Source organism: Echeneis naucrates, chromosome 5 (genome assembly GCF_900963305.1).
Source record: "Echeneis naucrates chromosome 5, fEcheNa1.1, whole genome shotgun sequence".
NCBI classification, from domain to species: domain Eukaryota; kingdom Metazoa; phylum Chordata; class Actinopteri; order Carangiformes; family Echeneidae; genus Echeneis; species Echeneis naucrates.
Window position 1 is genome coordinate 25,522,924 of NC_042515.1, and position 22,987 is coordinate 25,545,910.

General features: G+C 38.5%; 1 protein-coding gene across 4 annotated transcripts in view; it reads right to left on the reverse strand.

The window, feature by feature from the left end:
- Window positions 1-13,249: 13,249 nt before the first annotated feature.
- The window catches only part of apobec2a (apolipoprotein B mRNA editing enzyme, catalytic polypeptide-like 2a), a 37,952-nt gene continuing 28,214 nt past the window's right edge, over window positions 13,250-22,987 (reverse strand). For 2 of the 4 annotated variants that reach the window (XM_029503099.1, XM_029503102.1), the window contains 3 exons: window positions 22,650-22,874; window positions 21,559-21,867; window positions 13,250-14,138 (listed from right to left, as the gene is read on the reverse strand). In XM_029503099.1, coding sequence (XP_029358959.1) covers window positions 21,564-21,867; window positions 22,650-22,874 — 529 coding nt within the window. In that variant the 3' untranslated portion in view covers window positions 13,250-14,138; window positions 21,559-21,563. Of the gene's footprint in view, window positions 14,139-14,495; window positions 15,182-17,120; window positions 19,478-21,558; window positions 21,868-22,649; window positions 22,875-22,987 lie in introns of those variants that run through there. The other 2 variants (XM_029503100.1, XM_029503101.1) reach the window with 2 other exon arrangements.

Below are 22,987 nucleotides of genomic sequence, written 5' to 3' on the forward strand. Positions count from 1 at the left end.
TCCACACATAATTCAGCATGTAGAGTGAGATTTTCACATTTCTACAAAATGTAACTCAATTGCTGAAATCACTTCACAAACTACTAAATACGTGCTTTTCTGTTGATTTCTTGCTGGAAACTGCTTAATTTAGTGTTTTTCACAGTAGTCCACACATAATTCAGCATGTAGAGTGAGATTTTCACATTTCTACAAAATGTAACTCAATTGCTGAAATCACTTCACAAACTACTAAATACATGCTTTTCTGTTGATTTCTTGCTGGAAACTGCTTAATTTTCACATTTTTCACAGTAGTCCACACATAATTCAGCATGTAGAGTGAGATTTTCACATTTCAACAAAATGTAACTCAATTGCTGAAATCACTTCACAAACTACTAAATACGTGCTTTTCTGTTGATTTCTTGCTGGAAACTGCTTAATTTTCACATTTTTCACAGTAGTCCACACATAATTCAGCATGTAGAGTGAGATTTTCACATTTCAACAAAATGTAACTCAATTGCTGAAATCACTTCACAAACTACTAAATACGTGCTTTTCTGTTGATTTCTTGCTGGAAACTGCTTAATTTTCACATTTTCACAGTAGTCCACACATAATTCAGCATGTAGAGTGAGATTTTCACATTTCTACAAAATGTAACTCAATTGCTGAAATCACTTCACAAACTACTAAATACGTGCTTTTCTGTTGATTTCTTGCTGGAAACTGCTTAATTTTCACAGTAGTCCACACATAATTCAGCATGTAGAGTGAGATTTTCACATTTCTACAAAATGTAACTCAATTGCTGAAATCACTTCACAAACTACTAAATACGTGCTGTTCTGTTGATTTCTTGCTGGAAACTGCTTAATTTAGTGTTTTTCACAGTAGTCCACACATAATTCAGCATGTAGAGTGAGATTTTCACATTTCTACAAAATGTAACTCAATTGCTGAAATCACTTCACAAACTACTAAATACATGCTTTTCTGTTGATTTCTTGCTGGAAACTGCTTAATTTAGTGTTTTTCACAGTAGTCCACACATAATTCAGCATGTAGAGTGAGATTTTCACATTTCTACAAAATGTAACTCAATTGCTGAAATCACTTCACAAACTACTAAATACGTGCTGTTCTGTTGATTTCTTGCTGGAAACTGCTTAATTTTCACATTTTCACAGTAGTCCACACATAATTCAGCATGTAGAGTGAGATTTTCACATTTCTACAAAATGTAACTCAATTGCTGAAATCACTTCACAAACTACTAAATACATGCTTTTCTGTTGATTTCTTGCTGGAAACTGCTTAATTTTCACAGTAGTCCACACATAATTCAGCATGTAGAGTGAGATTTTCACATTTCTACAAAATGTAACTCAATTGCTGAAATCACTTCACAAACTACTAAATACGTGCTTTTCTGTTGATTTCTTGCTGGAAACTGCTTAATTTTGTGTTTTTCACAGTAGTCCACACATAATTCAGCATGTAGAGTGAGATTTTCACATTTCTACAAAATGTAACTCAATTGCTGAAATCACTTCACAAACTACTAAATACATGCTTTTCTGTTGATTTCTTGCTGGAAACTGCTTAATTTTCACATTTTCACAGTAGTCCACACATAATTCAGCATGTAGAGTGAGATTTTCACATTTCAACAAAATGCAACTCAATTGCTGAAATCACTTCACAAACTACTAAATACATGCTTTTCTGTTGATTTCTTGCTGGAAACTGCTTAATTTAGTGTTTTTCACAGTAGTCCACACATAATTCAATATGTAGAGTGAGTTTGTCACATTTCAACAAAATGTAACTCAATTGCTGACATCACTTCAATAACTGCTAAACAAATGCTTTTCTGTCAATTTCTTGCTGGAAACTGCTTAATTTACTGTTGTTCAAAGCAGTCCACAAGCAATTCTCCATGTAGAGTGAGTTTTTCACATCTACAAAAATGCAACTCACTTGCTGACATCTCTTCAAAAACTACTAAACATCTGCTTTCTGTTGATGCTGAGCTGAACATTCCTTAATTTACTATTCTTCACAGCAGTCCACAAGCAATTCACCACGTAGAGCGAGTTTTTCACGAGAGAGTAAGATGTACACCTTCTCGTCAAAGTTGACAGGTCCTTTGATTTTAGTTGACCTTTTGACCCTTCCCCTCTCGACCAATGAGAGCGTTTCCCCGCTCTTAACCACTCCCCTAGCGATTACAAATCCCTGGCAATGAGGTCACAGCTAATCAGATCATTCGAGGACGTGGACGAGCAGAATGGCGGCAAATTCATTTCCAGGTTGATAGGCAAAGAGTGATGATGTGTTTTGTGAAAAGAGCAGATTGAGTATGTATTTAAAAAAAGGATGATATTCACAGAGTGTTTCTCTCTCTCTACGACAAGGGAGTATATTGACAAAACAATGGTATTCACACAAGAAGATAGAAAAAAGAGTTTTAAATCATCTTAAAGTTGTGTTTTCTCCCTATAGGAGAGTTAAAGGTTTTCGTTTGTTGTTGTTCAAACCTCTGTTGCAATGAAAGGAGAGGATATTGACAGTGATATTCACATGACACAGAGTGTTTCTCTCTCTATGCAAAACGTACAAAGAACAAGTCCATCTTCTCATTCCAAGAAAGGACAAGACCATGGCTCTGATGTGTTTATTACATTTGGTAAAAAGTTTTGTTTATATATGAAGGGTAAAAAACTATCAGGGTGAGTCTGGAGGGACTCTAATGTGTTTATTACATCTCGTAAAAAAAAAAAAAAAAAAGACAGATTGTGTTAAATAATCTGAAATTTGTGTTTCTCTCTATGCAAAACTTACAAAAACAAAACAGTGAGAATTAAAGGTCCGATGAATCCATCTTCACATTACAAGATAGACAGTGTGTTAAATAATCTGAAATTGGTGTTTCTCTCTTTGCAAAACTTACAAAGAACAAGTCCATCTTCTCATTCCAAGAAAGGACAAGACCCTGACTCTAATGTGTTTATTACATACTGTAAAAAGTTTTATTTATCTATGAAGGGTAAAAAACTATCAGGGTGTGTCTGGAGGGACAAAATCTCAGACTCTGCGTTTACCAGAAAACACTCAATTGACTGTCAATCACAGATGAGTTACGCCGATGTGACAGGGTGGGGTTTAAAAAAACCAAGAACCACACAGTGGGCCACAGCGAGCCCAGCCTGTGTATTGACAAAACGATCGATTGACAAGTTGTGATCAGTTGACCACTCGGAGCGGCGGAAGAAAGAAATGAACAAAGGTAAGTAATTTTTAAGATAACGCAGTTAATTGATTGTTTCTGAAAAGTTTTTTTTTTTTTTTTTCACATCTAAAACATCAGCCTGTACTTCAAACTGTGTACCTGCATGAACAGTGAAACAGAGCGAAGCTGCTTCAACCGTGTATAGCTCCGTGGGAATTTTTTTATTTATTTATTTTTTTTTTCACTATAGGAAAGAGAAGAGGAGGAATTCGCGCTACAGGAGAAATAGGTCCCCATCCTACAGAAGAAGAATTAGATCGCCATCCTACACAAGGTCACCAAACTGCAGGAGGATTCCGTGTAGACACCTCAATAGATTCCTTGACAGGTTGTATGCACTGGCGTATGAGGTTTGAGTTAAAAAAGGTGTGACATGGAGCAAAAAGGGAATGACAACTGTAGGAGTTTTTCAGACGACCCTTTTCTTGCAATAAACCTAGCTATAGATGAGTTGAATCATCCTGAAGCTGTAACGAATGCTGTAAATGAATTGCGATCTGTAATAAACAATTTAACTATAGAAAATTATTCTGCGACCGAGCCCCCCGTCTCTCTTCATTTCTCTCGGCTTGATTCACCTTCTCCACCGGTTGTTTCACACACAGAATGTTTGAATGCCATAGACAGGGCTGTACACCTCTTAGAGATTCAGGAGGGGGGAAACGCAGGTGTAGTTTCAGGGGCTGAGGAGAGTGAGAGGGAGGGGAGCAGAGGGGTAAAGCTAGAGGAGGATGAGGGGGAGCGTTCTTGAATTAGTGGTGCAGTTGAAGCGCAATCCTCATGGCGGAGGGAAAAGAAGCGTAGATAAAATGTTGGACAAGGAGGTTTTGAAAAAGAGAAGATTTTTGGACGTGGTGGAAAATCTCCACAACAAAATGTGCTTTGCTATTAATTTGGCACACCTGCTGCATCCCCATCTCTGCGATAGAGAGGCTGAGAGAAATGCCAGAGAGTTTCAGACGGCTGTAGGTTTTGATGATCAGACGGAGGTGACGTTTGATGATGTTTCAAAATTTGAGAGGGCCTTGGATTGTAAAATTGTAGTGTTTTATAGAAACAAAGGCACACAAGCCCTCTCCAAATTCCTTACCCCGAACCCTAGAAAAGACAAAACTGTGTTTATGTTTTTACACCAGAATCACTATTATGGTATATAATGGTATAATCTTTTCTAGGAGCCCGTCACATGTGAGTACTGTTACATGGGGTATGACAGCGTTTGCAGCCACCGCTGTTCAGGGCGCTGCTCCATGTGTCTGGACGGTTCATGTTGTAAAGTCAGGTTCGAGCCCGTCCTTTGTGTAGATTGTAACAGAACGTGTCGGTCTGCTTACTGTCTGAGTAAACACAAGGAGCCCGTTGAGAGAATAGGGTTTGGGTCGTACGCTAGTCAATGTGAGATGTACAAGAGATGTGAGATGTGAAAAATGTCACAGACTGTGGTACGTTGCTATGAATGGCAAGAGAAAACCTCACGTTTGTCAAAAATTGAAATGCAGAATATGCGGGAAGGTCACCGGTGACAAGGAGGAGGAGGAGTCAGGGAGTGAAAAGCATCTGTGTTACATGCAACATTTACAGGCAGACACGGATCATAACCAGAAAATAGCAATGCCCAAAGCTTTAGGTTTTGCTGATAAAACCAAAGGCTATTTTCCTCACGGTTTTAGCTCTGAGTAGCGTTTGAAGTACGAAGGCCCTTACCCTCGAGCTGAAGATTACTGCACAGAATGCATGACAGCCGCAGGCAAGAGGGAGTTTGAGGTGTGGTACGAAACGGTCAAAAAGAAGTGCTGTTTTATTGTCAAAACGACGTGGACATTTTCTCTCTCTCACAAAAAATATAAATTAAAAACAGATACAAACAAAACAAAATAATAATAATAATAATAATAATAATAAATAAAAATATTAATGATAATAGAATAGAATAAACTAAATAAATAATTAACTAACGTTTTCATCCAGTCAGAATAGACAGAATCCAGGAAGCTGTTTCTATGACTGAAATGAAAGGCTAAGAGCAGATGTTTGATCACAATGAAAAACAGTGCTGCAAAATAAAAAACAAACAAACAACAAAAAAAAAAAAAAAACTAGCTAATTTGTATCAGAAGTATCAGGCTAACTACACACCGAACAACCAACAATCAGTTGCTACCGATACCACCCGCTTTTATTTTTATTTTATTTTTTGTTATCAATTGCTCATCTAAGTGATAATGTAGCTTCCAAGAAATTGTGACTTAGCCATGAATGTTAATGTATTTTATTTAGCTGAGGCTTGTTTAACCACTAGAAATTATTTCTTCAGCATTTGTGTGATGCAACCTTCTAAACTGCAACTTGTTTTCCTGTTTTACATTCAGGACTACGTGTGCAAGAATCCATGTTTCGAGTGGATCCACAGGGAATTCTAGTCCACGCACTGCAACTACACACTGTCAGACGCAGAGGATGTTCTGTGCCATCTCCCGATGGCCTTTGGCATATAGATGGCAACCGTAAACTCATAAGGTCAGGCTCTATGTTGAGGAACTAGGAAGTACATACAGGTACATCTCAAAAATGTACATATCACGAAAAATTCTATATCTTTTGTCGTTTCAGAAAGATAAACCCATATATTATATAGACTAATTAAACACAGTCAGAAGTCTCAGAAAAAATGCAAAACAGAAATTTTACTATGGCCTGCAACACATCATAGAAATTTGTGTTGCTGTCTCAGTTGTGAGAAAATTTGTAATTGAAATTTTTCAAGTTAATTTTAACTACATTAGTTAACATCTAAATTCTTTATTTCAGTGTAACACTATGGACAATTGTTACTAGATCTTGGAAATTAGATACTGTCAACAGAAATATAAATAGCAGGTGTGGATTTTCGATTAACCTCTAGATGAAAACATTAAATATCTTTATGTTAAGGTGAAGATAAAAAGTTTAAAGCCAGTCATATGCACAGACAAAATGTACAGTAAATTCATAGTCATATACCATGAATACAAATGGATTCAAATGGATGGAGAGTTGTGGTCCATGGGAAGTTGTGGAATTGATGGCTTTAGCTGTCTAATTGTCTACCTTTGTGCTGCCACCAATAACCAGCTTCATGCAGGCCATCCAAACCTATGGAGTACCATCTCGGTTAGGTCTGATAAATCGGGTGAAAATGTAGCACAATATATGGTGTCACACAAAGGAGTGAACCACGACTCCCACATTACTGGGAGAAGTACACACAACCAAAGGTATTCAAACTTTCTATAAATAAGCACCAACCTTGACAGCATTTCAAGAGAAGTTCCCCTCACAGAAATTACCTGAGCAGGGAGTTGGGATGGAAGTTTAAGTGCACTGTGGATTGGCACACAGCGCCATGGTTAAAATTAAAAAAAATTCAGTTTCGCATCACGTAACTCCCCGCAACTAGTCACGACTATTCCGAAAACAAATGATTGTGAACGTGAACCTTACAAAATGAAATGTGTCAATTTCTCACCACTAATATGCGTGAAAGGACCACAGATAGCCTGTCCTTGTGGAAACGAAACCCCAGGGAGCTTAACAATGTATGAGTAAACTTACATGTGCCCTGCCTTCTCCCCCCTTCCTGAGATTCATCCGAAGTGGAAGCTTGTGAAAGCAGAAAGTAAAGAAAGAGACCTGAACTGGACGTAAGTAAAAACATAACACTTCAGCTATTTCACATTTACCGCGTTCCAAATCATCCAAACGATTGCCAGCCTCCCGGAGAAGTTCGGACACCGACCTCCTTGTGGACTCCTCCATTATTATCCCATCAATGTTTGTGAGAGAAAAGTATGTGGCTGTTGGCAGGCATACCTAGTTGATTTCTGCACTCACATGTCGGTCAACCAATTCCAAGGCGAACAGTTCTATTGATATTTAATTCTATTTATATATTTATTTTTGTATTCATTTCCAAATTTTTTATTTTTGTATTTATTTTTACTTTTATTTATTTATTTATTTTTAATTTTGACAGTTTTGGTCTTCCAAAGAAAAGCCAATAGAGTCTAGCAGGGAAAGAAACCCAGAACTAAGGCTGTCGCTTTCTACATCAACATGTATATTGAAATCTCTCACCCTAACCCTAACCATAACTAACAGAACTGGTTTTTCACCTTTCCAATTTTAGTGGGAAAGACTAAGAATGTGGCTTTCAAAAAACCTACAGCCAGATTTTGGTCTAGGGTTGACTAATAGGCTTGATTGAAATATTACAACTATGTGGAATCCCCACCTTGGAACCCCACCTATCACAGCACAGTTGACCGGAGTGGCGAGCGAGTGTCAGGTGGAGCAGAGTGAGCACGGTGATCACACTGAGGTGGTTGGTGATGGGGGTAGTGAGACTGGGAAGATAGGTGACACAGGTGAGGTGGTGTAGATGTCAGGTGAGAGAGTGTGTAGCAGGAGTGAGACAGGTAAGGTAGGTGAGCCAGGAGGTTTGGTGGATGAGATGGGAAGGTTAGTGAGACAGGTGAGGCAATGGATGAGATAGGTGAGAGAGTGTCTGTGTGTGCATCTGCGCCTGCTTCTGCAAAGTGGCGCAGTAAGCGTAAGAACTTGCTGGCTGCGGTGGTGGAGGGTTGTAAAGCCAGGGGGCTGGAGGCCCCATCAGCCACTACTGCAGACAACAACAGTGATGGAGAAGCATTTGTCTGACTGCAGTGATGTGTCTATCACCACTCCTAGTCAAGAAAATAAATATTAATCAGAAAAAATGTTCAAGCTTTTCCTCCAGCAAACTAAAGGCACAAAAGGCCTAAACATTGAAAAATATTTCCCGACAAGTTGATGTTTCTTAATTCAGCAAGACACATTGCTAAAAATAAGACCACGTCCAATTTAAAGAGTCAAGGTTTTTAGATTAAAAAAACAAATGATAAAAATTTGAAAGGAGTTTGATTTTTAATGACCATGACTGTCTTGATTTTATTTTTTTCTTCTATTGCCATTACTTTCAACCTCTCCCTCACTACTTTTAGAGTGGAGATGTTAAATGTTAATGGCACCAGGGTGGCAGAAAAAAGGGCTTTGGTGTTTGACACAGCAAGGAGGAAAAAATTTACAAGAAAGGCACAGTGATGAGCGCAATGAACCTGACTGGGCCAAAGAGTGGGAGGGACAGGTGGTCCTGAGCCACAATAGCATTGCTAGTTGGGGGGTGGGGGTCCAGTTCTCCAGGTCATTCAATCCTATGTCAATGGAGGTAGAGCACGTAGTAAGGGGGAGATGTCTTTTAGTGAAAGCACATTTTGATGAGCGCACTTGACTTTGATGGTTTTTATTAATTTACAGTAAACACGAGAAACTTGTGCGACAAAAAATGGATCAGACTCAGTGATTTACTCCCCAACAACAAACACCCTGCTCTATGTGCCCTACAGATAATATCTAACTAGGCCAGTGAGCAGCGATAGCTAACATGTCTTTGGGGTCATCAGGTTGGAACCTCCTTTCACTAGTGTTTTGTCTAGTTAGGCCCACAACACCTGAAAGTACAGAGGGTGCAGGAGGTGGAGGACAAGCTACACTACCAGATTTAGGAACCAAACCTGAGCAGACCTATAATCAAACTAAATCAAACCCATACAGACCAACTCACCTGGACTAACAGCATGGTCTCAAAGAGGCTCAAACAGGCCACACTCTCCACTTAAATACACTTCCTCTTCTTCCCATCTTAAGAGCTCCCCCTGCTGGGCCCCCAGCTACTATTACTTCTTCTAATCCAAACCCACAGAATGGATCTTACTGCCTCATGCAACATTTCCTTGACTATTTTCCTTACACTCTGTCCCCTTCCTCCTAACTCCCTCAACAAAGCACTGGCTACAAACCCTCTACATCCTACTTCCACTGGACAAATCCTCACCTTCCACCCTCGCTGCCCAGCATCCTTACCTTGATCAGCATAGCTGAGTATTTTCCTTTCATATGCTTCTTCAACTGAATCCTCTCATGGCGCAGTCAGCTCTATGAAATATACTTTCATTCTACTCCTAGACCACAAAATTATATCAGGCCTTAGCTTTGTACAGGCTATTTCCTGGGGAAAAAAAAGCTTAAGCACTGTGGAAAACCATAGAGAGGTTTGGATTCCAAATGAGTTTTATTGCCAAGATCCAAGTGTTGTACAGAGGCATTGAGTCTATACTCAAGTTTAACGGCAGTCTGTGTGCTCCCTTCAAGGTGTGCAGAGGTGTCTGGCAGGGCTGCGCTCTGTCCGGGATGCTCTATGCACGCTCCCTTGAACCCCTCCTCTGCAAGATACACACGAGCATTGCTGGATTTCTTTTTAATAAGAACATTGTTTTATCTGCCTACACTGATGACGTTGTTGGGCTGATACAAAATCAAAGACACACAGACATTTTATCTAACTTAACAGACTCATTTAATGTTCTGTCTGCTGCAAGGGTGAACTGGAAAAAACTGAAGCCTTCGCCGCCAGTCAATGGTGTGGTGGTCTCCCCGTCCTACCCCAGAATCTGTGCTAGAGAAAGGAGGGAATTAAACACCTGGGAGTCTTCCTAGGAGATTAAAGCACATGTAAGAAAAACTGGGAGGACATCTCAGCTAGGATAGAGGGAAAGATAAAAAAATGGAGATGGTTGCGCTCCCAGATGTCTTACAGAGGTTGTGTCCTGGTGGTTAACAACCTCGTGGCAACCTTGTTGCTGTGGCATCAGATAGCATCCCTGGAGCCACCACCAGGGCTGTTAGACCAGATCCAGCCAAAATTTGTGGAGCTCTTTTGGGAAAAAAACACTGGGTTCTGCAGGGGGTTTTATCATTGCAGAGAGAGGAGGGAGGGCAGGGCCCCATCCACTTGGCCAGCAGAACGGCTGCCTTCAGATTACAGTTTGTCCAAAGGTTTTTAACAGGTCCGACAGATCTGGTGTGGAGAGAACCGGCCAACTGTATGTTCAGACATGTGAGTAACTTGGGACTGGATGCTGCTCTGATAAAAAGGAGATAACACATTAAAATGTACAAATTTAGAATCAATTAAAAACAGAGTGTTTTTCAGTCATGGGCCCTTTTTAAAAGCAGTTCATGGAAAAGCTCTAACTCTCTGTTGTGGCTTTTGAATGAACCCATCATTCATGGTGCCAGATTGGACATCTCCTGTGAGGCCATGCTGGGTTTGATGACGGCACTGCTATACTCCAGGACATTTAAAATAAGTGGTTGGCGCAGCTGGACCAGCGCTGATGGATGCCAGGGCATTGGGGTTGCTGTTGGTGTTGCTTTCAACTGTGTGAGAGTGATCTGCATTGGGGGACTGAACAACCGTGTGTGCGGAGTAGCAGGCTTGGTGGAGACGGAGTAGCTCCATGCTGGAGGGTTCTTTACAAACCCACTATAAAAATACGAACTGCAGACCTCCAATGGCGGATTTTACATGGTGCCATTGCCTGCAACAATGTTGTTTGTGTGTTTACCCCCGCTGTGTCAAACACCTGCCAGTTATGTGGTCACCCTGAAACGGTTTTTAATTTTTTTAGTGAGTGTGAGAGACTTACAGGTTTCCTGACTTATGGAGCATTATGGAGCATTACCGCCACCAACTGGTATGAAGTGTGGACCCACTTAGTCATTCTCACAAAGGAAACATACAATTAAATCAATCAAAGTTATATTCTTTTAATCAATCCAGTTCAATCCAGCATCATAGCATTTTTCACTCAATACTCTCTGTAGCATGCCATTGAAATCTAACCTCAGCTTCTTTTTTGTAAGGCTTAAAATCTGATCTTTTCTTTCTTCTTTGTACAGTACAGTATGACATATCCCGTTGTTTCCTGTTGATCACAATAGTCACATTATCCTGAAAAATGTTTCTTTATTTTATACAGTGTGCTGTTAAGTCCTGAATGACCAAATTGTAACCTTGATATTATTGTTTCTTCTCTGCGGGATCTTGCTGTCTCTCTTGTAATTCCAACTCATCTTTGAATTGTATAAAACCAACTACCTGTTCTTTCTTCTTCCGTGTGCTTTGCCACTTTTCTTTTAACTTATGCTTAATTTTGGTTTTCATTTCGGTTTTACTTAATGGAACTTGAATGTTGATGTGATTGTTTCTTGTTCCTTCTTTTGCTCACCTGTCACTCCCAGTTATTCCTGAGCAGGTATCCACACTAATGTTATATTCAGTCCCATCATTTGGATTCTGTATGTTTGCTGAATTTCCAAGAATATAAATTTTCGGCTGTCTGATTGTGTATATTTTATACTGATCAGAGATGAGCTGGAGTCAGAGAACACTACTGTCCTACCAGGTCTTATTTCTTCAAACCACTAGACTGCCACTAACAATGCCTTCATCTCTCCTGAATATACTGATAACTCATCACAATTTTCCTGCATCCTTTAATGTTAATTTAATCCAGAACTACAAATAAAATACCCACTCTGCTGTCCAAATTCCTTGATGCATCCGCATATATTTGAATATGATCATTGTAGTTGTTTCCTATACAATCCTTTGTTAACTGTGGTTGTAGATTAAATCCCTTATCTTTATGCTTTTTGTTTAACAGAGTGAGGTCCACACTAGGTTCAGGAAGTATCCAAGGTTGTGTCACTGAGAGTGGAACTATTGGACCGATATTTATTGCTGTTGTATCAATTTCTTTAACTTTTCTCTCTATTACCCACCCAAAGCTTTTTGTTTCTCTCCTCTCTTTTACCCAATGCGGATTCAGTTCTTCTTGTGTCAGGTGATTTTTATTTTATTAGGCCCTTTTAAATTCACAGAGTAGCTTAGCACAAGCTGTATTCTTCTTAATTCTAAAGGGATTTCTCCCATTTCCACTTGTAATGCTGAAGTTGGGGTTGTTTTAATTGCCCCTGTACACAATCTTAATGCCTGTTATTGTATGTTGTCCAGTTTTTTTTAAAGTTCTATGTGCTGCAGATCCAAATGCGATGCGACCATAATCATTCTTCTATTTTATCCATAGCTTCTTGTATTTTATTCACAATAAATTTTATATTCACTCCTCTCTCCCAAATTGCCCCTTCATTTGCAAAAAGAGAAAATCCCATCCCTGTCTCCAAACTCTTCTCCAAATAACAACGGACTTACTATACTGCCTTGAGGAGTTCCATTTTCTACAGTAAAATTATTTGCAAAACTCTTTACTATCCTTATCCTGGAAAATAAAAAGACCTTGATCCACCTATATATCGGGCCAGTAACCCCCAATTTGTTCAATGTAATTCCTTGTCCTGCCTCCCGTTTGCTTTACCTCTCACTTTTTCACTCACAACAGGAGCCCTGTCAAGTCCATTTCGCCCTTGTTATCTATTACCTGTGATGTCATCCCAATCCAGTCACAAACTAGTTTATGTCAGCCACCTCGCTGCTGACACCATTTGCATCGGTGCAAATCACAATTTTAATAATTACTGTCTAATCTTAATTTGATGGGGGAGCACAGGGGGGCCTTTGTTGCCCTCTCACCAAACAGCCACAGTTGTGTGCCAAAAGTCAGCCATTCTGTATTCTTAGAAAATCTTAGCATCACCCAGTGGATGGGGGTCTACTTTATTCCTTTAAATTAAATGGATTGAACCCAAGGTATATACGCTACAGTAGAAGTTGCAAAACTTACAAATAGTTTCTTTGCCAAGCATTTGTTTCAACTGGAATCCAGCTAAATCAGTTAGTTTCAGACACAGCAGTCAGCTCTGCTTTAAAGTGCATATATTTTAAATTGGACTTGGACAGGCCTGTTTAGCTGGACCAATTTTAAAAACACTGCTCATGGTGTCAGATTTTAAGTGCCAGCAGCTGCTGCAATTCTTCATCTTGTTCTATTTGTGTCTGCAGCCTGCTGATGAAGGATTAGGGAAGACAGTGACAAAGTGTTGACTATATTTTTTCATTGGAAAAAAACAAAAGCTGATAGTGAAATAGTTTATTAGTGAATAAAATGAAACACAGCAAACAGTGTAAATACAGAAAATTAATTTGATCAGAAAATATTATGGATTCACCTGACAGAAAACAAGCAGAGCATCCAAAATTTGTTTTGGGTCTTGTATTTATGTGATGTGGGGTGGAAGATTTTAACGTTTCTATCAGATGACTAGAAAATTATGCCTCAAGAAGACTAATAAAAATATTTCAATATTTCAATTGATTTGCACTCATATTTAGGTCAAATCTATTACATGATGCATTCTCAAATACATATTCACACTTTTTCTTGTTTACAGTTAATCTGTCAGTGTAAACAATTGTATTAATCACTTTCTCACAGAGTTCACCACAACACACGTTTCTATTAGAGTCAGGTGTCTCAGACAAACACTCAAACAAAGAAACACACACACACACAGCCAACCAGAGAGTCTGTAGATTCAACAGAGTTCAGGGAGCCAAGAAGCTGCTAAGGTAACTCACAATGTGAAGAAAGCACTTGACAATCATCTTCCTTATTCTATATACCTGAGTGTCTCATGTCATGTATGTAATCAGATTTGAAACTTCAGCACTCCAAAACACTGCGTGCAAAAAATTTTGCAAAAAATAAACATATCAAACTAATTATCTTGATTATTAATGTGTGAGAACACAACCATTACAGAGTGGAAGCCAGATAGCGAGATCACCACCAAATGTGGCTACGGAAAATGTGCTTACTGTACATAAATACCCTCAAGAAAAGGAACCATCCCGATTTACACACAAAAGAATTTTGTTACAGAATTATGTGACCTATGAATGTATCCCACAATCAGTAACAATGACATGAATAATTTTTGAAGACACATCGATGATCGTACGTCACACAATCCGCACTGAAACCTGTTAACAGACAGAGGTGATGATTCAGTACAGATATCACACTTCATCATTCCAAACAGACAAAAATCCATCATCATTATTATAATCAACTTTATTGGAAGAAGCTAAGACCTCTTTTATTTAAATGAGAGAGAAAAGGGGAAGTTGGACAATACATTTGAAGCACCGAAGATGGCTACAATGGCACAGCTGTTGAAAATGGGAAAATAACTAACCCTAACCCTAACCCTAACCCTTTCCAAATAGAAAAAGCCTAAAAAATACCCCGGACATGATAGTGTTTTTGCATTTAAAATGCAAGATTTTACTCAAGATGAGCTAGATCTATTGGACACATTATGCCAGGTGTATGAAAAGAGAAAAGTTGTATAATTGAGATCGTATCTTTCATGCAATTAGAGTAAGACTAGTGCAGAGTAAAAAGTGAATGCAGCCACCACTGCTGATGAATCACTAAATGCATCTGGACCAAATCACCCTGTTCAGCTTTGACAATGGGCACTCCAAGTGTTCCTGCTTTCTCACTACTCTACAGAGAATGGTGTGGCTGAAGAGATTGATGTCTATGGTTCATTAGTCAAATCCATTTCAAAATATTTTGAAATTGTGAGTTTATGTGCTTCTTGATGATGTCACTGTTGACCTTGATGAAACTGTTCCAATGGATAAGGTGCCAGAAAAAAGTTCATTTACAGTCCAGGTAAGTTGTCAAGCACTAAAGATCGCCCCACTAAGACTTCTAAGGAGAAATGTTTTTCTAGAACTTAATGCTGCTGTTAAGAATGGCTGTATGTCTGTCAATGACTTGTTGAAATCACAAATGAGAAGAAATGAAAAATGAGCAGGAAAATATCACTCAAGTTATGGTCCTATAGATTACTCAGTCATGAAGTATTTTCCTGCGATACTGGCCACAGAATTCCTCCTGAATTACCTGTTTTTGTGATTTTTGGAAACTGTTCCCACCAAGAGAAGACAGTTGTTGAAAGATTGTCTCTGACAGTGAGGAATGGTTAGCTTTCCTTGATGCCCAAGATGTGAAACTTCTAGTCACAAAGAAAGGTTGTTGAAAAATTGCAAATTGTGCAGGATCCTGAACAATCTAGCAGTGTGTTTAAAGGGTTGAAACTCCCTCTAGGAGAAATGGATGTGGCTGGCTAGCCTCACTGTTATATCCAGGAATGTTGCGGCCATTCGCCAACATGAAAATCTTGAAAGAAAATCAGTTCCCTGACTTCCTGAAGAAATTTGTCATAAACTGAGAATATTCCTTAGTTTATCATACATTTATCAGAGTCTGTATTGGTGATAATTATTTTAGACAATCTTAACTAAAAACACCACTGATGGTTTAAGGCTACTCAATTGTGAAGTATTTTTCTGTGATACTGGCCACATGCTTCCTCCTCAGTGGTTGAAGGCTGGAAATCATACAGGATGACCAGTTGCTGAAAGAAATTTCTCAGATTTTGTACTGGTAATAAATATTTTGGATTAACTGTTTAATTAACTAAGATTATTTTATTGTATGATCTCTCATTCCAAAAAGTAAAGTGCAAAAGAAAAGATAAAGTAAACATCTGTTACTTTTAATTAGTGTTAATTAGTTTAGAATTTTCTAAAACATTGTGAAATGCATGATAGTCTAATACTTAATGAGAACTATGTTGTCGGTGTTTTATGGAAAATGCCAGGGCCTGCTTGCATCTGCAGAGGCCATTAGTTTATTATAAAGGAAAGTTTAAATTGAATTATCCCACTTTTAGCATATTCATTGGCCTAATTAAAATATTAGAATTAGCAACCAATATAACATGTCGTATGTGTAAGAAAAACAATATGTAGCCTATGGACATGTCACTTTACCACAATGAATGTCAGTAACTAAAATTTCTTTACTCATACATTCAGTACAATAATCACCTCCACTATATAATTAAATAAACATTTTTTTTTTTACAGAATCCAACATACTTTGAGTTGTAGCATGTTAATAGGAAGTGTAAGTGTAAGTAAGTACTCTCTTAAGGCAGTTATACAAAACAAGTATCTCTTTTAGTTAATATGATAAGGCTACCTACTTTTTACTAAGTTTACAATCAAACAAAGTGCCTTAAGACTACATGCAATGCAGAACATTAGGAAGATTTGACACAAGCTGTATTTTTTGTTTTTTCTTTCTGAGAAATGGCTCACAATCTTTATCCATTACATTTAAATTAGTACAATGAATAAATGTAAAATTTTAGAACAATCTATTCAGGAAGTACAAAGTCACCAACAGCGTGCAGCCTTTTGGGTCAAACTGCAACACAACTGTTCCAAACTGTTCCAGTAAAGTTCAGTTGTTTTGAGTTCCGTTCATTCCATTCCATTTCTATTTCCATTTAGTCAGGTACTTAATAGTACTGTAATAGAGTGATAATGCTCATGAGTTCATGATTCATGAGTTGCACCATAATGTCTCTTTCCATATTATGTGTGCATAATATTTATGTATAAACTGTATTATGCTGTGTGTGTATGGTGGTTTATGTTTCTCACCCTCTCTCACTCTCCCACTCTCAACCCAACCGGTCGAGGCAGATGGCCGCCCCCCCGAGCCTGGTTCTGCCCGAGGTTTCGGCCTCTTAAAGGAAGTTTTTCCTTGCCACTGTTGCCAAGTGCTTGGTCATCGGTGGATCTGTTGGGTCTCTTTAAATAATTTTCTTTGCCCTGACATCACTCCAGCCACAGTTTAAAATCCTGGCAGGCCCAACAAAACCCAAATTGAACTGAAAAAGATGAGGCTATTATACAGAAAGGAAAACTAAAACTAAACTTTTTATTTTATTTTCCAAAAACTAAATACATACACATTTTCCAAAAGTTTGTTGATATGTACATATATATATATATTTCTTTCTTTTTAATTTATGTTTTTCTGATGGTGCTCTTGGTTTTACTTGAACTGAGAAAAGAACATTTATTTATTTTAGCTTTGTTGTTTAAAATCAAATAAAGTACATTTCAGCAAATATTTAATTCAAAAATATTTATTATCAGTTGTATTATTTAACCTGAGGGAGTTTAAAGTAAATTGGTGCTCATACAGCAGGTCAGCTTGATCATATAGGGAATGAAAACATTCACATAAATATCACATGGTAACACAGCAAAGTACATTTTTTGATAGGGTAAGGCAAGGAAACACATAAACACGTGAAATTGAGGGCACAACAAACACACATGCATCTTCACTGGAACTTGGCTTGAACTGGACCAGTTTGAATTTGAATACCCTGATGTAGCTCATCAAATTGTCTCTCATACCCAATACCAACCAGGCTCTTTCAGGATGTTTTTCCAACAGTTGACTGACTTTAGATTCATCTATATGAATTAATTAATTGGGTGTGCACCATGCACTTTTAAAATTGCTTTTGTTGATAAAAGTCTGCTCAAAAACCTTTGCCTAACTGAGCTGTTTTTGGTACTTATGGACCTAAACCATGTACTGCAAACCAGTACACCATCGCACAGAAACAACACTGGTTGGTGATCTACCAATGGCTTCAGACAACTTACTGAGTGGCGTACTCACCCTGGTGGATCTTAGTGCTACATTTGACATGATTAAAGATAACATTTTATTACAGCAACTGGAACATGAAATTGGGATTAAAGGGTTGCACCAAACTAGTTAAATTATATGTATTGGATGAGTTCCCATTTTTGTTAAAGAAGGCTCTTCCATGCACACTATAGAGTAATCGTTGGCACCCAGTTGTTTTTTTCTATTAAGCCAAATGAAACTCATCAGGCAGTCAGACTTCAGGCATTTCTTAAAGCCTAGAACTTTCTACCCTTAAATTCTGACAAAACTGAAGTTTTTATCGTAAGCACCTTAGACAAGCTTTATTTGATCATTATCAGCACTCTGGGTGACATTAACTTGGCCTCCAGTCCCACTGTAAAGAATCTTATTAAAGTTTTAAGCTTAATTATTCTTTAGTTATGCTGCTATAGGCCAACAATTCTGGGGAATACACCGACTATCTCTCTTTTTCTCTCTCTCACTGTCCAAAGCATCACACCACTACGTCACCAACTTTGTTTCCATACAAATTTTCTGTAGTTTGTGCTGTTCTTTGCTGACCTTCTTTTTCCTCTTTCTCACTGCCCCATCCCACAGCTTCTGATCATTGCTGCCTCATCTTTTTGCTCAACAGCTTGTGCTGCAAAAACTCATATTTGTTATCATTAGGTGTATTTATTTATATAATAATGTATATTTTATAGTATCAGTCTTCAATCCTCTTTACATGTGTATGCTTGTCTTGTAATCTTATTTTTTTCTCCTTCCTCTTGTTATGTTCCCTCTCTACTTCTCTCTCCCTATCTTTCTCCCTTAATCCAAATGGGTGAGACAGATGAGCGATGATTGCTTGTTGTTGTCCTCTGTGTTTATCAAGGGCAGGGTTAGTAATTTAGTAATAGTAGTAGTAGGTATTTATTTATATAATAATGTATATTTTATAGTATCAGTCTTCAATCCTCTTTACATGTGTAAGTTTGTCTTGTAATCTTATTTTTTTCTCCTTCCTCTTGTTATGTTCCCTCTCTACTTCTCTCTCCCTATCTTTCTCCCTTAATCCAAATGGGTGAGACAGATGAGCGATGATTGCTTGTTGTTGTCCTCCGTGTTTATCAAGGGCAGGGTTAGTAATTTAGTAATAGTAGTAGTAGGTGCCTAATAAGGGTTTCAAAAAGATTGAAATGATATCACTAGTGATATTGATTCATTGGATTGATTGACTTCATGTCACGTCTGCAAAGTGCAGTCATTAAACATTCAGTGCCCAAATGACTGGCCAGACAGGAGCAGATCATACTCTGAGCTGAGTGGATGTGAAGTATCCATTATATAAATTGATATGGGGTATAGGCAGACTTCATGGACTAATTTGAGTCTATTAGGATAGATAGATTGTTTTTCTCATGTAAGAAGTGTCAAATGCAGCCATGGTGGCATGCGTCAACCAGGATTGGTTGAGTAGTGGTTGAGTAGTAGGCCCTGGACTACCAATTATGAGTTTGAGGAAGAATTTGATTCCTCAAAAGCAAATTTTTATAGCATGTTTATTAATTGTCATCACAGAATCACAGGCATAGGGGTCTAGATGACAAGATCCAAAGTGGAAATGGATGTTATGCTGGTTGTTGTATTTCAGGTAAGACAGCATGTGAACAGCATGTTGAATGGGGAGTTGGAGTGTTCCTTTTTGATTACTATGAAATTTCTGAAGATACATGGATGGCTTACTGGGATCATTCATGGCTCCGCAGGACTGCATAATCTGTCATGGGGTAACGGTAGAAGGATGTGAGCAACATGACAAGGACCAAAGTGTGCTGTAGATAATTGGCTCAGAGCATCCCCATAACTACAACTTTGGTTAAATATTCCCTGTCTTCCAGCTCGTGTTCTTCCCATAGCATAATATGAGAAGAACACATGTGGAGTTTATTTTGATTTGTTACAGATCAAGTCTGGTGGAAATGATATTCCCGCATGGCAGTGGCCTCTTTCAACAGGAAAATGCTCCTAATCACACTGCAAATTGTTCCGGAATAGTTTGAAGGATACAACAAGTTCAAGGTGTTGACTTAGCTTTCCCAGTGATCAATCTAATTCAGCATCTGTGCATATGTTGGCAAATACTATAAGTCTGATCGATGAAGGCCCAACCATGCAAAAAGATCTGCTGCTAATGTGGCAGAATCTGTAGCACAACTTCAGAGGTTTAGTAGAATTAATCTCTCCATGGGTAAGTGCTGTTTTTTGGCAACAAAATGGGAAGCTACTCAATATTGGGCAGGTGATGAAAATGTTATGGCTGATCGGTATGTTGAAACAACATTTCAGCCATCAATTAACATACATGAACCACACATGAAAATAAATGAGCCTTAACCGAACCTCACAACAATGTTAGATAACTAATTATGTAGTGCTGGCAACCAACCACCTTACTGTGTTACCTTACTATAATTAGACATCAAGCCAACGTTAGGTTTTTAACGTAAACTCAATTTTCAAATGTATATCATAATCCAATTATAATCAAATGTTGGGAAACAACTTTGTTCCAACGTCACACTAACTTCAGGTGTTTGAAAATAGACCCGTTCATTGATAATGCGGTGTGCCTTATGGTCCACAAAATACGCTACATATAACATACACATACCATTCATATACACATAAACATAGTTCTATCAAGAAGAATATAAAAAGAGTATGGCAATAAAACACTTCAAAATAAATAAAATAAAACTATATTCAAAACAACCCTATCAAATAAAAGCTTAAACTAAAAACTCAATGGCAGTGTTGCACAAGGTCACTTGAATATGGACTACATAAGAAATAGTATTTCTAATCATATCACATATATTTACAGCTACAATTGCCCTACAGTCCTACAGCCCAACACCAGAAACTCTCAGTAGATGTTTAAAGCTTCCAGGCTGTATTCAAGCATACCCATCCCCCTGATCTGAGCATTCTGGTGGTAATGGTGGTCCACCACATTCTGATGTAATGGCTGCATTTACAAAAGAAAGGTGGCTAATTGTAGGCCGTTGAGTTGCAAAATTTAAACCAGCAGCCTTTTGGCTGTCCTCTGGGCATTGTGGCAGGAGTAAGAAAACCCTGGGTTTTCTAGTGTTAAATCGCAGAAAAAGTTAATAAAACTGAGTGAAAAACTTTCTGTAATGAATTACAATGGACGTCCAGGCAAAGAGTGTCAGAGTGTATGGAAATGGCTATACAAACTGTGATTGGCTAATTGAGAGCGGGGCAAGAATGTTAAGCCTGATATTCTCTCCCGGTTACATGCTCCTGAATCTGACCTGGACTCCAACAGCACCATTCTGGCTTTCACCTGCTTGAGAGCCATCACCCGGGAGGTGGAGCCTAAGGTAAAGGCTCCTAAGGTAATCTGCCCCCTTCTGGATGCCCTAACCGACTATATGTTGCTCTTGAATTCTTTGCTTGCTAGCTTGTGCCTGATATGACCTCACCATTTGTTGTGAACTGTAAACTGTATTTCCCTATTTATTTTATTACTTTTTAAATATGTTTAGCATTTATGTAGGTTGGCAAGGTGTAGAGGTGGTTAGTACTGTACAAGCAAAAATTCTCTGTCTTTGATTCCCTTTCTCTAGAGGCCTATCTGGTCGGAGTTTGCATGTTTTCCCTTTGCTTGGATGGGTTCCATCCAGATACTCCAACTTCCTCCCACAGCCCATAGACATGCATATTTAGATTAATTGGTATCTCTGAAGTTCTCACAGGCATGACTGGTGACCTGTCCAGGGTGGACCCTTTCCTATCCCAATGTCAGCTGGGAGTAGTAAGACATGGAATACTCACTGTGGTCACTGTAGAATGTCAGCCAACTTCTCGTGGTAATACTCATAGTTTTCTTTGCAGTCTTCCCACAGGTTCAGGGGTTGTTCATCATTCTCCACAAATGTGTCCCACATATAGGAAAAGTCCAGAGGCTTCATGATCCTCAGCTTACAGCCACCAGAATGCAAGGCCCTAAGCCCTGCCTGGATTTCAGCTTCCTCCCACCAAAACAGCCGAGCTGAAAAAATAGTCAATCTGACATTTTTCCTGGCTCTTAGCACCTCAGCAATCTTTTTTGCACAGGCAGAGCAGGGACTAGAAGTCACATACCTAAGAGAAAGGGGGTGCAATGAGGAGAAAATCAGTGAACAAGATCAAAAGACCTGTCAAGACCTGTCAAGTGTTGCATGCTTGATGGAAAATCTAGGAACCAGTATTGTAGGGGGTGGGCTCTCCTCTACATTGTACATCAGGATGTCCTGTACTGCTTGGACTTTTTAATCCTGTCTCCCAACTTTGGTAACACAAATCTGAATAAATGCTCTTATATTTGTTACTAATTAATATTGTGTATTATACGTCTATATTATATACTTTTTATTCCTCAGAATTGATGATCACAATACTTGATTTACATGGCAGTGTCCACTGATTTTTGTTCTGACTTAAGAGCTTCATTTATCACTTCCATCCTTGAATCTAGCTGTTCTAGGTTGTGTCATAACAGTTTGGTTTGCTTTAGAATGTGGCACCAGGTCACCAGCAGATATGTAATTTTTATGAAAGCAGGCTCCACAATGTAGCAGCACAAAGTCATTTATGTTGTAAATGCTGTAAATCAATTTTTTTCAATTTACAATTAAAATTGTATTTTGACAGGAGAGGTTGCTCAGAATGACAAGAGTGTTTGGCAAATGTTTGACAACAACAGGTTTTGTGAAGAGGTGTTTGCAGAGCTTGTATTTCTGAAAAGGGCCCAAAAACCTCTGGTATTATTTCATACTTCATAAATATAAGTAACTTTTGTCTTAAAGAGCAGAGCAGAAATACCAAGAATGTAGTTCAGACTTGCTTAGCCTCATTCGGTCTGCCAATTTGAGAATGGTATGTACCAGGTGACTGTGTATTTAAGTGCAGGGTCATAGTCTGGCAGGCACTGTGTGAAGAAGGCTTCTTCAGCATGAGTGCTGGTATGCTCATCCTCCAGGTAGCCTCTCAGCAGCCCATCATTTGTTTTCTCTTTATGCACCAGGTAACACAAGATGGTCTTGTTGCGGCCTGAGGAGTATTCCACGTTCTTGAACTGGAACTTGAAGATGAAAGGATCAATTCGATCCCTGTTGAAAAGAAACATTGGTCAAAATGTGATGCTGGTAAGATCACTAACATTGATAAAAGCAGTTATTCTGAAAATGATAAAGATATTTATGACTATGGATTATGCAGTTAT